Source organism: Histomonas meleagridis (genome assembly GCF_020186115.1).
Source record: "Histomonas meleagridis strain 2922-C6/04-10x chromosome Unknown contig_10, whole genome shotgun sequence".
NCBI classification, from domain to species: domain Eukaryota; phylum Parabasalia; order Tritrichomonadida; family Dientamoebidae; genus Histomonas; species Histomonas meleagridis.
The window spans coordinates 182216-195719 of NW_027150747.1; the positions used below are offsets into that span (position 1 = coordinate 182216).

Below are 13504 nucleotides of genomic sequence, written 5' to 3' on the forward strand. Positions count from 1 at the left end.
TGTAAATGGTAAAGAATGTACGTTCCCTTTGGTCGCGACTGAAACTATACATGCCGATTTGCATGATAACCCAATAATAGGTGAATCATTGACTGCTTTAAGAATTTCGAAATATCGAAATGATTGGGTATATGGAACTTCTTTGGAATTGTTGTTGCTGATTAAACAATTTGCAATGTCCGCAAAAGGTGATTCACAAATATTCTTAAGACAAACATTGCTCGATTTGTTTTTGATACAAAGCCCGTTCGCTTATCCCTTTATTAAGGAGTTTCTGATCCATTTCTCTCAGGAATTCGTCTTCATCTCGGATTCAAATAGAAGTTATATCTCGAGAATTTTATTAATGACTCAATTCATAAGAGAACATGGTGCAAATCTGGATAACTCGGTACATTCATTTTACGTTCAAGAAAAGCGTGCTTTTATTTCCGATTTGTCTTATGAGCTTAAGCCTTTCTTCCCAGAATTCTTTGAAGATAACAACAACATCGCTGATAGGAAACCGTTAATTTCGGTTGAAATTCCAAAGTTGGATATACAAACCGCCGATGATTCTGATGACGTTGTCAGTTTGTTCCTCCTTTATCGTTCTTTGGTTTACCAGCGGTCTTCTATCGTTGGGTATCCGTTTTGGGAGGTTTTGCCAATTTGGTTACTTTTTACTGATTTACCAAACGATAAAACCGATCCTGTCGTAACGGTCGATGACGATTATGAAGTTATCACTGTTAAAAACCTTTCAAATTACGTGGCAATCGTAACTGTTCATCCTCAACAATATCAACCTGATGCTTATGTTTTAGTGTATTATGATAATTTAGAAATAGAACCTATAAGAATTGAATTAGATGTATTTGAAAATAATATTGAAATGTTTCAATTCGAAATCCAAGCTAGAGTTGCATACCTAAAGGTTAAGGGAGTACCAGGCCACTTTAAAGATTGCAGTGTAAGTTCGAAATTGAATTATGACAAAATTCTTCTTGATCCTACAATTATTCATGATGAATTTGTTACTGATGTTAAATCTATTGTTCACAATTGGGAACCTTACGATGCACGTCAACTTTTAATGTCATTTACATCTAATCTTTTAATGCAACAACAGTTCGAACCAATCCAAGAAACAGCTTTGTCTTCAAAGTTATTATCCAGGTTTTCTCGAAAAGTTATTTTATTTGAATCATTTTTAATTCATCGATTTAACTATATGTGTTCTGCTGCTCGTGTTTACATTGAAGACTCATTTTGGAAAACTGTTCTTCCATATATCTCATCAGAAGATGCACTTCGATCATTTGTTGAAGCTGTTGAAGTATCTACTGATAAACCTTATCACTTTAGTATTGATAGACATTCTGCACATCGTCTAATTATAGATGGAAAAGGTAGTAATAAGAACTCTGTTATATATCAATTTTCATCACAAATTCAAACATTGCCCATCGGCCGTTTGCGTTGTAAAGAAAAACCGTGGACGGTTACATTCAAAGGTGAAAGTGCGATAGATTCGGGGGGCCCCAGAAGGGAACTTTTCTATGAAATAGCAAATTCGATCTTTGAGCCAACATCCAATTTATTTATTCCTGTTCCAAATGGTAGGCGTCAACACGGGTCCTTTAAAGATACTTATATCCCATATACAACGTTAGGCAAAGCTTCATTTAATCAATATCGAGCAATTGGTACCTTCATTGGGATTATTATCCGTAATGGTTATCCTCAATCACTTCCATTTGCACCACTTGTGTGGAGTTTCCTTGCAGATGAATCAATTTCTGAAAATGACATTTTCATGGTCGATGAACAACTCAAGATGTCTTGTGAGCAATGGCGTGCTGCTCAAGACGAACCTGACTTTGCTGAGCGCTTTGGTATTAGATGGCAATATGAAAGTTGGGATGAAGCAATTTATAAAATCCAGACATCTGAAGAAGGATTTGTTCAAGGAAAGCAAATTGAGATGTACATCCACGAGGTTATCCAAAAACGGCTTAAAGACATTGATCCATATCTTCAACAAATTCGAGTTGGCTTCTATGAGAATATTGGCTTCACATCTCATCCATTTATGAGTGGCCCGCTTCTCTCTCTTCTTGCGCAAGGCTCTAACATTGTTACAACGTCTCAGTTGAAGGCGATCACTGTTTTTTATGGGTTTAAAGCTGGAGATGTTGGCATAACCAACTTTTGGATTGCTGTAGAAAAGATGACAAACGACCAAAGGTCTCTTTTGTTGAAATTTGTGACAACTCTTGCAAGATTACCTAATTCAAAGATGAATAATGAGTTCAAAATAACAGTTGTAAAGGCAAATGCCGATGACTCTAGGCTCCCTTGTGCAGCAACATGCTTTAATAAGCTTATGTTACCTTCATATTCAACACCTGAAATCGCATATCAGAAACTAACAGTTGCTGTCGAAATGTGTCAAACTATGGAAAATATTTAAATAAAAAGAAGTCTTTATTCGAATTTGCTCATGAGTGGTTAATGCATCGAAAGATTTTTGTGTTCTAAATTGCCTTTTATAGAGTCAAAGTAAGTCATTGCTTCATCAAATTTATCAAATTCCCATGATAAATCCCACAAAAAATAAGAAAGAAGCACTTGAGTTTATTGTATAATATTGGGATCAAGCTCTGGAAGTTATGGATAAATACAGTGTTTCCAAAAACGATAGGTCAGTCGATACGACGGTTATGGCGTGATCACAATGAATCATATGCCGATGTCCATGGTCAATGCCAGAATGGAAATCATTCATCATTTATATGATGGAAAAAACATTTCTCAAATACGCCAATTGACTGGCCATGGACGTGATTTAATTCGTAAAGTAAAAATGCAACTCGAACAAGGTGATAATATGTTTTTATTAAATAACAAAATTGGTGCACCAGCGAAACGAACTAAAGAGCTTGAAGAAGAAGTAATCAGATTAGTCACAGAAGATAGAAGGGCTGGACTTTGTAGGATTGCGAAAAATGTGACTGAAAATGGTTCACCAATAAGTAAAAGTTTAGTAGCCAATATACTACACGACAACCATTTTAATTATCTTCCGCCGAGAAAAACATTCCTATTGTCTGAAAAAGAAAAACAAGCTCGGGTATCATTTTGTAATCATCATCTCTTAAACAATACAGATTGGATATCTGTATTGTTTAATGACGAATCACTTCTTATTCTCGGGCCAAATAGAAGGTGGCTTTGGAGAAGAAGAGGAGAGATTGACCAATGCATATATTCTCCACAAAAGAAATACCCTCAAAAATTCATGGTATTTGGAGGTATTTCTTATAACTATCATACACCTTTAATTGCGTTAACAGGAACAATTAATGCTCAGCGATATGTTTCGGATTGTATTCAAAGATCTCAGCTAATAACAGGAATGAATGAAATATATGGTGAGAAAAATTGGGTTTTGATGCAGAATGGCGCATCAATACATACAAGCAGTTTAACGAATAATTACTTGGAGGAGAAATGCAATATATTGAAGAATTGGCCTGCCAATTCCCCTGACCTCAACCCTATCGAAAATTTGTGGGCCATTATGAAAGACAGGGTTGAACAGGTCGAACCGAATGATCTGGAAACGTTGAAACAAATTGTTTTTGATGTTTGGAATAACATTAAAGTTTCAACGATTCAAAACCTTATAAATTCAATGGATGATCGTCTTCGGAAGGTGGTTAAAAATGGGGGTGCCCCAAATGGATATTGAAATTAAATGAATAAACCGTTCTAAAAAATATAAGTCACCGTTTCTCAAAAAGTTATTCCTTTTCGATATAAATAAAAATTTTACATTCACTTTACTGACCTATCGTTTTTGAAAACACTGTATGTTGTCAAGACCAAATAAATGTGAAGTGATATGAATTTATATTAAATGATTAAATAATAAAATTAACGTACATTTTTATCACTACACTAAAGTATTTTACCTGTCTTTCTCGATGAATATAAAAAGTATTTAATATAAGAATACTCATTCTACCATTAAAACACATATCTTTGTCTATTTTTTTCATGTCACATTTACTGTTTAGTAAACGTGGTTAATATTAGAAATATGAAGAGTTCAGTTTTTTAGTTAATTTTGATGAGTAATAAATATATTAACATGGTAAATAAAATAAATATTTAATATAATATATCTCGAATTCATGTTAAAATAATCAGAAAAATATTGAAAAGAATATGAGATAATGCAAAAATTAAAAAATAAATTATTTTTTCTTCTGTAAAAATAAAACAGTCGAAATATTCTAAAAATGTAAATTCATACTATCTTAGAGATGGGCTTTTGTTAATAGTATTTTTGTGAAAAATCGATCGAGGGAAAATTTTTGATTGCACCTCTCATGTAGGCTTATGATAATTCTGAATTAAAAACTTTGATAGGTTTATAATGCGGTCGGGACCCTAAGGGACCCGGGCCCATATAGTCCTCGGGATTGGACCCGACCTTTCCTTTTAACATAGGGGGCTGGAGGCCTCCTGGATTCCTTCGGGTTCCCAGGCTGCTGAAGAGCCCTAAGTAGGCTTGCTTCGCTTGCTACGAGAATAATAATAATCTTTGTGAGCCATACAATTCGTTTGAAAAATTGAATGCATATTCAAAATTTAATTAACGATTAACTTTTTGATAGCACCGGTAGCAGATAGCACTTTTCATGTAAATCTATTCAAAAACCTCGTATAATCAGCACAAATCGTCCCTAAACTATATTTAAAAATCAAGTAGTCAAAAAGCGACGGTTATCGTTTGGTCGCATGGCAAACTTATTCCAATGGACCAATGGTCAGTATTCTTAATTTTAAAATGTCACTTCATCACTTCACTCTATATGAATACAGACTTCTATTCTGTTACAAAACTTGGGGATTATCTCAAAGAGAAAGATTCAGATGCTACAGCAGTAGCTTTATTTTTCGAACCCAAGGATGACAAATTAGACAATTCTAACAATTTTGTAATTAAACCAATAGGAATGATAATCAAACACGAAAATTTTCAGAATATTTATTATCTTCATAGAGAGTTAATGGTATTCTTTAATAAAATATCAAAATATCAATACCAATCACTGAAAACAAAATGCCATTACTTACTAATAATATTCATTATTTAGAGATCCATTTAATACAATTAGAAAGTAATTTTGGAAGGCGGTATCAAGCATTTATCTATAAGTCCAAGAATGATGAAGTTAACAATATTCTAATCTCCCATAAAATACCTGATACCCATGAATTCGAATCAGTATTCGATGTCAATTCTATCAATTCCTATAGATCACCCAATGACATCACACATAACGATACGATTAAGTCAATTTATGTTACTAATGTTTTTTCTTCATTATGGACGGTAGGACAAATAGTTAGAGATTTAAATGAACGATAAAATAAACGCTTATTTTTTATATTTTTTTTTCATAACGTGTCACATATATTTTGCTATTTTGTTTTAAAGCTGAAAATGCGATTGGTTTCTCAGATATAATTGCATTTGAAAATGATAAACTTCTTTGTTTATCTATATCTTCATAAATTTGTAATTTCAGAAATATTTAATTTATTTGTGTTGTAATTAATTTCAATAACTTCAGGTTTATAATTCGACATTTATAGAAATTATTTAGATTTTGTATAATCACCACGATGAATTTTTAAAATGAAGACTTGTCAATAGAACCGGGGTGTCCGCAGGACACCCCGGTTCTATTGACAAGTCTTCATTTTAAAAATTCAAAACATTATATGAATAATTTTATTTATTTCTATTGACCAACTAACGCTTATACTACCTATTCTATAACAGGTGAGAATTTATCAGCTATTTTAATTTCTTTTGCAATAGCACCAGCATGATCAGGTAAATTTTCAATTCCAGGTATTTTACAGACAGTACTTACTACAGGCTTTGCTACTTTATTCCATACATTACCGATAAATCTTCCAACTGATTTGATAATTTTATCTCTGATTCAGGCACCTGCTTTTTTAAAACCATTTTTAATTTTGTTCCATTAACCCCACTACTGTACTAATAAAACATGATCAGCTCATATTATATGATAATTAATTGGGATTAAAATTTTGCCAAAATGGTGTCAACACGTCAAAAAGGCGTCAACGCTTGGAAAATGCAGTGAATTGGTATATTGACTTAATAAAAAATAACTCATCTGTGTCAATTCTCATTTATATGTATATATTATCACTTATATTGTTAATACCACTTGTATGTGTTTATTTTCACATGTGTGTGTTAATTCTCACTTATCTGTGTTAATTTTCACTTATCTATATGTATTCTCACTTGTATGTATTATTCTCAATTTTTTTGTTTATCGTCACTTCTCTGTATTTTCTTATACGTATTTTTATTTATTCTGACTTATATATATATATATTCTCACTCTTATCTGTGGTAATTTTCACTTTTTGCCGTTTATTCTTACTTATGGGTGCTTATTGTTACTATTTATTTGTTCTCGCTTACATATGTTATTTCTCATTTATACTTGTTAATTCTAATTTATGCATATTAATATTAATTTATATATGTTAATTCTCATTCATTGAATTTATATTACTTTGTCTATATTATTCTCACCTTCACTTGTCTGCGTTTATTCTTTAATGTGCTTGTTTATTTTGAAATGAATACATTAGATGTAGCCAACGTATAAATTTATTCATAAATTTATGATATGTTCATATCATCACACATGCGGATTAGTTCTCATTAATATGAATTTATTTTTGGGCAAATATATCCTCAATAACTTATATTGATTGGTGTTTCAAATAACATGTCGTGACATTTTTATTTTTTCACAAAATAAATTGAACATTTGCAACGTGTCAGAATATTTTTCGATACGTATTCAAAAAATTGTATCGTATTATAGAATAAAATTTCAATTGAAAAAAAAACGTAAATAAATTAACATCACTTACATTAAATGGAACAACAACAAGTTATTGCAAATCAAACAGAAACAACAAGAGATCAAGCAAGAATTCAGAATCTAAACCCTAGAGCAAAACGTCGGGTTTATACATTAAATAATCCAACAGAAGAAGATGTAGAATTACTTAAAAACCCTCCACAAATTATTAAAGATTCATTACAATTCATGATATTTGGGAATGAAAGAGCACCAACGACAGGAACTATTCATTTACAGGGATACATTAATTTCAAAAACAGAGTTTACAAAAGAACAGTTGTGACATTGTTTGTACCATTATCAAGGGCATACTTAGAGCCTGCAAAAGGTACGGAAGAAGCAAACATTAATTATTGTAAAAAAGAAGGAGATTTTTGGATGACAGGTGAACCAATTAAAGCAAGAGGAGCAAACTTACGTCAAGGATCAGTATATATAGACTTATTAAATGATATAAAAAATGGAATGGGTTGGGATGAGATTGAAGAAAAGTACCCGGTTCAAGCTATGAATAAAATTACTGCTATTGAAAGAACTATGGAGCGTCATATACAAACACAAATAGGTGATATATGGAATGGAGAATTATCTGAAAAAAATATTTGGATTTGGGGTCCACCAGGTACAGGGAAATCCCGTTGGGCTTGGAATCAAGGTGGAACTGTTGCTAGTTATCCTAAAATGGTGAATAAATGGTGGGATGGATATAGAGTAATAGATCATAAGTACGTAATTTGTGAAGATTGGCCAAAACAAGAAGGTTATGCATTAGTACAACAACTTAAACAATGGTCTGATCGTTTCCCATTTATCGCAAAAATTAAGGGAAAAAGTACAGTTATTAACCCTGGGAACTATAAATCAATAATTACCGCAAATTATAGTATAGAAGATACATTCATTGACATAGATCAAGTGGACAAAGATGCCATTAAAAGAAGATTTAAGGAAATAGAAGTCAAAAGCCGAGAGGACGTTAATCTACTGAGAGTTTGATAAATAAACAATTCAATTTTACCTGAATTTAGTTATTTAGGTACCAAAAATTGAATACTTATCGCCTAGGCAATGACGTAAAGTATTCAATTCCGAACTTTTTGTATCAATATCTGGTCGATAGGCAATGCCCATTCTCTTTAGGTAATATGATCTCCTTGGAGCCTACTATCGTTCTGCAATACGATAGAACTAAAGAGAATAAGGATTTTTTATTTTTATCGTCCTCAGATAACGGTCGAAATTGAATTAGAAAATTTTGACTAACCCCCACCCCTAGTACACTTTATCTACTTCTCTGGTCTCCGCCCTTATATAAAAAAGGGCTCCGCGAGGTCGGGCTACGGCCAGCTCGTGATAAATGCACTCATTCGCCATTAGGGCTCTCTTTGGGGGAGGGGGTACCTTGGTTTAAAGAAAAAGAAAAAAAGAAAAAAGTTCTCAATTGCCCATAGAGTGAACAAACTTTGTGTTATTATCACTTATGTGCTGAGTCGAAAAGAAAAAAACAAAATTAATCAGAAAAACCGATAGGAAAAAGAAATTATCTTAAAATCAATTGAATGGTTTACATTTTACGATTAAAAATTAAATGAATAATTAGAATTAGGAACAATTAAAACACTGGGTGCAGATACTTCAAAATTGGTTTCACGAATATAAAATACAAGATAATTATTAGATGTAAAAAAACCAACTGTACGATTATTAACTGATGGAAAAGTAGTACCAAAATCATATAAATAATAATAATAAGTACCTGAACTAGAAATAGATGATTGATGTAAATAATTGACATATATCTCAGTATATTCAGAATTGGGTTGATTAGGTTCAATTTGAATAATAACATAATAATGTGTTGGATCTATTGTCTGATTTAAATTAGTGATATAAGTAAATTGTGATAATGGAATAAAACCAGGAATATCTGAAATAGATATAAAAGATATTGGTATAATAACCTTAATAGTAGATCCAATTTCATAAGCAATTCTTTTAGTACTAGAACCACCAGGATAATTAACAATGGTATCTTGAATAGTATAATCAGGAATCCTACCATTGTTCTTAAATACTTCATAAGCACGATCTAAATCATATTTAGTAAGAGGTGGATTAATAGGAGGTACCAACTTACGTTGTATAACACGTCCCTTGTTACGTGAATAATAAGATTCACTAATAGGTCCAATACGATGTGGATCAAACATAAAAATAACAGTGGGAAAATTTTTTATTAATAAGTAATAGCATAATTCAATTGAACCCCTAAGAACTTATCGGTGATTTCAGTACCAGGAATGGATACTTTTAAACATAAAACAATACAATCACCTGAATTCAAATTACGTGCTAACCTAGTACGAAATACTTGAGTCTGTTGAGCATTAGGGGTAAGGTACCCTGACATTATAACATTTTGATTGGGTTCATATAATGAAACAGGAGCAGCAGGGGTACCAAGTGACATAGATTGGGGAAGAGTACCATCTGGAACATATACTAGAGCCCATAATAAAGGAATATCAACATCTGTAATCATTTTTAAAGTAAAATTCTTTACTTTACGCATACCTTGAGTAGCAACAGCAGTAATTAGGGTGGTATTTACTTGATCACCTACGGAACCTTCACCGGAGCCTGTATTAAATGTAATGTTTCCGGAACAATTATAAGTCTCATTAGAATACTTTACAGTCTTTAATGGACGTCCACGTGAATAACTACGTCTACGTAATCTACGAGGCATAACAATAAAAAATTTAATGCTGTGGGAGATTCATTAATTGAGGGTGAATTAAATAAGAAGGAACATCCTTACAACGACGATCATAACGGATGGCACCTATCGAAATGATTGGGAGAACAATAACCCAATTCTCAACCAACTGAGGTTTCTCCTTAATAAAACCTTTAAGAAGTCCAACATTACTAAAATAAATGGTTTTAACAAAAATTATGAATTAAAAATCAAAAATTCCATCAATTATTTTTGATTATAATATGTTATATGACTGACGACGATCAAAAATTCTGTGTGTATGTAGAGCGAGCGAAGCGAGCCTACTTAGGTGGCTAAAGGGCTCTTCAACCCCCTAAGTTCAAAAAAAAGGTCGGAACCAATCCCGAGGACTCTAAGGGACCAACTTTTTTAAGACATGTGATGTGATATAAAAACTGTCAAAGAAATGCAAAAGAAAGAGTTCGATCTTCATAAATTTATAACTGATTTCATAAAAGAATCAGCTCAAATAAGCAAGATTGGTGGCTTAATTAAATTTGCACAAAAAAATGCCTCAAAAATTAAATTTGATATAAAAATAGATTCATTAAGCATTGCTCAGAAAGCTGCTTTACTAATGATTCTACCGTTTGAATTATCTAAAAGGATTGTCGAAATTGGTGTTGAAGTTCTTCAAGTATTTGTTGAATGTCCAAATATTATTAAAACATCAATAGCAATGCGAGTTATAAGAGCAGCAGCATTATCAAAAACACTACAGAGGTTGTACGAAACTAATTTAATACAACAATTGTATCAAAAAAATAAGACAGTATTCAACTTGCCAATGCTTTATTTGGCAGCACAATCAAAACGACCTGATTCAACACTGCATCCAACAATTTCCATGTCCACTAGAAACGATGTTTTGCAGTATTATTACAGCGGAATCAATCAGATGAATTTAAAAAATTTTGAAGATGCAAACATAGATTTCGCCAAAGCGCTTACACTCGCTAAGGCTTTAGAGTTTGATGAAATCATTCGCTCAATTATCGATAAGTTATCTTTAAGTTCGTTCTTAAGTCACACGCAACGTGACGTTTTCTTGAAAAGGATTCCCATTTATTTAAAGTTGGATGGGCCTTATGAGAAAATATGGGATATAAATTCTGAAATAGATCGTTATGATTCTTTTATGAACTCTTTTTCATATGAAATCTCACGCGAAAGAACAAGGAGGCTTATCATTGACCTTGCGTTGACAACATCACGAATTAATATTGATCATTTCGTTGAATTGTGCGGTCCAGTTGATGAAGCTAAAAAAATGACACAAAATGAAATTGAGATAATTGTAAACGACGATATGATTACTTTTAACGGCCCCTTCCTTCTGGAGAAAGTTCAGAACAAAATCCAGGATCTGACAGTGATTCTTGATGTCCTTGAATAAATAAATTTTAAACATAATTACTTATTTAAGTAGATGAAATAATGTTTGCTAATTCTAAATTTATATTAAATCAATGCAGTATTAATATTTCATATTTTATGATGCAATAATTTGTATTGAAAATGTTCAAAAAATTCATGAAATTTAAATTCATGAAATATTTAAAAACTAACTTAAGTACTATTCTTCGTCTATTAGTACTTTCATTTAAATTTGACCTCAAATCGCTTGGTTATGTAAGATATATTTCTAATTGGAAATAAAGATCTTTTTTTTTTTCAACCTATGATTTATTTTTCTCAACAACTTGAAGTACTATTGTACTTCTGGGATACTTGTAATGAATAAATATGAAACAATATCATGAAATTGTATTTGCTTGTTGGAAGCAATCGTTTAAAGAATACCGTTATCAACAGCATACAATTTGATGCAATTGGATAAGTCTTTTGCATTTTCGGCAATAAATATCTCTTAGTACAAGGATCATCACATATTTTCCCTTGGGGAATTCTTCAAATTATACGGTTTTTCATGAAGTATACAGATTCCCTGTGTCTTTATTTAAGGAAAAATTAATCAAATTTTAAAAATAATTTTTTCGAAAATTTTCTTACCCTTCAATAGATATTCAAATAAAATTTTAATATTATCTTTATTATCATGGGAAAAATAATATATTAATTTTATCCTTCAGGAGTGATGAGCTCGCCAAACAATTCAAAGTTCGACAGAGCCAACACGTTATCTCCTCTTGAGTTTTTACCAGTCATTCTTAATCTTATGCATTTATATGGCATTTCAACGTTATCACAAGGAAATGTTTGGTATTTATTTGGCCCATTCAACACGTTAATAGATCTTATGTCGATTACGTCCCAAACATTTGAATCATTTGATCCTTCAATGACCCACGATTTTATATGGCATGTCTTAAACTTATGTGTTTTAATGGTATAATGTGAGATTAAAACCCTTTTATCAATAAAATCAAATTTTATCCATTGATCAGGTTGATCTTCAGTGAACCAAATATCTTTCCATTCAATATTAGCAACTTGGAAACAGTTATTGTGGTCACTTGTTGATGATGTTATCTTAATGATTCCTTTTTCATGAACATTTCCATTAACTTTTTGTGACAAATATGAAATTATTCCATTAAGTGATCGACCAACAAATGGTATATATGTCTTGGAAATTGTATGTGGCTCAAAACGCATAGAATTTATTTCATTCTTAAGTTGAACATTTTGTGATTGAAGTATTTGAATTTCTGATCGAATTTCTTCAATAGACTTATCATATGTTATAGACTTGCGTGTTAGTCCGTTAACAATTTTATTAGTCTTACGAAGATCCTTGTGTGCTTTTTCTTCAAATTCTTTTAGCTTGTCAACAAATGCCGATTGGATCTTTTCTTTGGAGAAGCTTTCATTCAAATCGGTTTGAACGGGCATTGAATTGTGTAAAGCTTCTAATTTATCAACTTTTTCAATTAGTTTACGAATAATTGAATCCATTGAATCAACTTTTTGTATGAGATCTTCGTTTTCTTTAGTAAGAGAAAGTGAAAATTCAATGAATTTCTGAGGGTTAATATATTTTTGAATGGATGGAATGCCAAAAAGTTTCCTTGCTTCAGTTGAAGTAAGTTGTTGTAAATCAATGAAATTTGTTAACATTAATGCATCGTCACCTCTTTTTTCTTCAAGTTTAAGAATAAAATCTAATAAGAGATGATAATTAATATTACCTTTAGCACTAATGATAATTCTCTTAATGGAATCTAATGGAAAACACATGAAAGATGGCAAAAAAATTACATCTGATAAATGCTCTGATAATACTTTTTCTAATTTTTCATCAATACTTGTTTCATCTTCTGTAATTTTTTGACAGAGTTTTTCATAATTTGGAAAATGAGAAATCGCTTTAAGAATTGAATCTTCAACAGTTGATGTTTCCCATTCTTCTGACAGCTGTAAAAGCTGAATAAAATTATCCTCTGTCACATCAAACTCTTCGCCTTGAGCACCCTTTAAAAAATTTGAAAAAGTCGAGAATAAAACATTTCCATTAATTGTTAAACAATTTGAGTTTTTGAACTCAGGTAATTGTCTAAACTTGTTCGAGTACAAAGCAAATCTAAACCTAGATATAATTATTTCCTGTGAATTATAGTAAATTGCAAATTTGTCGATATTTTCTTCCATACTTAATTCACTAAGTTTGTTGCCTCCCTGCAGACAAACCTTATCAATTTCGATAGCAAAAATAGTGTGGATGCCAAACTTATTGAAGCGAAAAGTAACCAGATATTAACTCAAAAAATGGGAAGCACGA

The 13504-nt window shown here is 31.6% G+C and overlaps 5 protein-coding genes across 5 annotated transcripts; 3 read left to right on the forward strand and 2 right to left on the reverse strand.

Annotated features, from left to right (window-relative positions):
- Positions 1–346: 346 nt before the first annotated feature.
- Positions 347–2455, forward strand: GO595_000430 (uncharacterized protein; the record flags this gene model as incomplete). The annotated part of the gene is made up of 1 exon (XM_067917412.1): positions 347–2455. The coding sequence occupies one exon, from the start codon at positions 347–349 to the stop codon at positions 2453–2455; it is 2109 nt and encodes a 702-aa protein (XP_067779418.1).
- A 4537-nt stretch (positions 2456–6992) lies between these two features.
- Positions 6993–7976, forward strand: GO595_000431 (putative replication-associated protein; the record flags this gene model as incomplete). The annotated part of the gene is made up of 1 exon (XM_067917423.1): positions 6993–7976. One exon carries the CDS (start codon positions 6993–6995, stop codon positions 7974–7976), a length of 984 nt encoding a protein of 327 aa, XP_067779419.1.
- Positions 7977–9216: 1240 nt separating this feature from the next.
- GO595_000432 (Cap protein) lies at positions 9217–9729 on the reverse strand (the record flags this gene model as incomplete). The annotated part of the gene is made up of 1 exon (XM_067917434.1): positions 9217–9729. The coding sequence occupies one exon, from the start codon at positions 9727–9729 to the stop codon at positions 9217–9219; it is 513 nt and encodes a 170-aa protein (XP_067779420.1).
- Positions 9730–10339: 610 nt separating this feature from the next.
- GO595_000433 (uncharacterized protein) lies at positions 10340–11158 on the forward strand (the record flags this gene model as incomplete). Its single annotated transcript, XM_067917445.1, has 1 exon — positions 10340–11158. One exon carries the CDS (start codon positions 10340–10342, stop codon positions 11156–11158), a length of 819 nt encoding a protein of 272 aa, XP_067779421.1.
- Positions 11159–11844: 686 nt separating this feature from the next.
- On the reverse strand, positions 11845–13374 carry GO595_000434 (F5/8 type C domain containing protein; the record flags this gene model as incomplete). Its single annotated transcript, XM_067917456.1, has 1 exon — positions 11845–13374. One exon carries the CDS (start codon positions 13372–13374, stop codon positions 11845–11847), a length of 1530 nt encoding a protein of 509 aa, XP_067779422.1.
- Between the last annotated feature and the right edge of the window lie 130 nt (positions 13375–13504).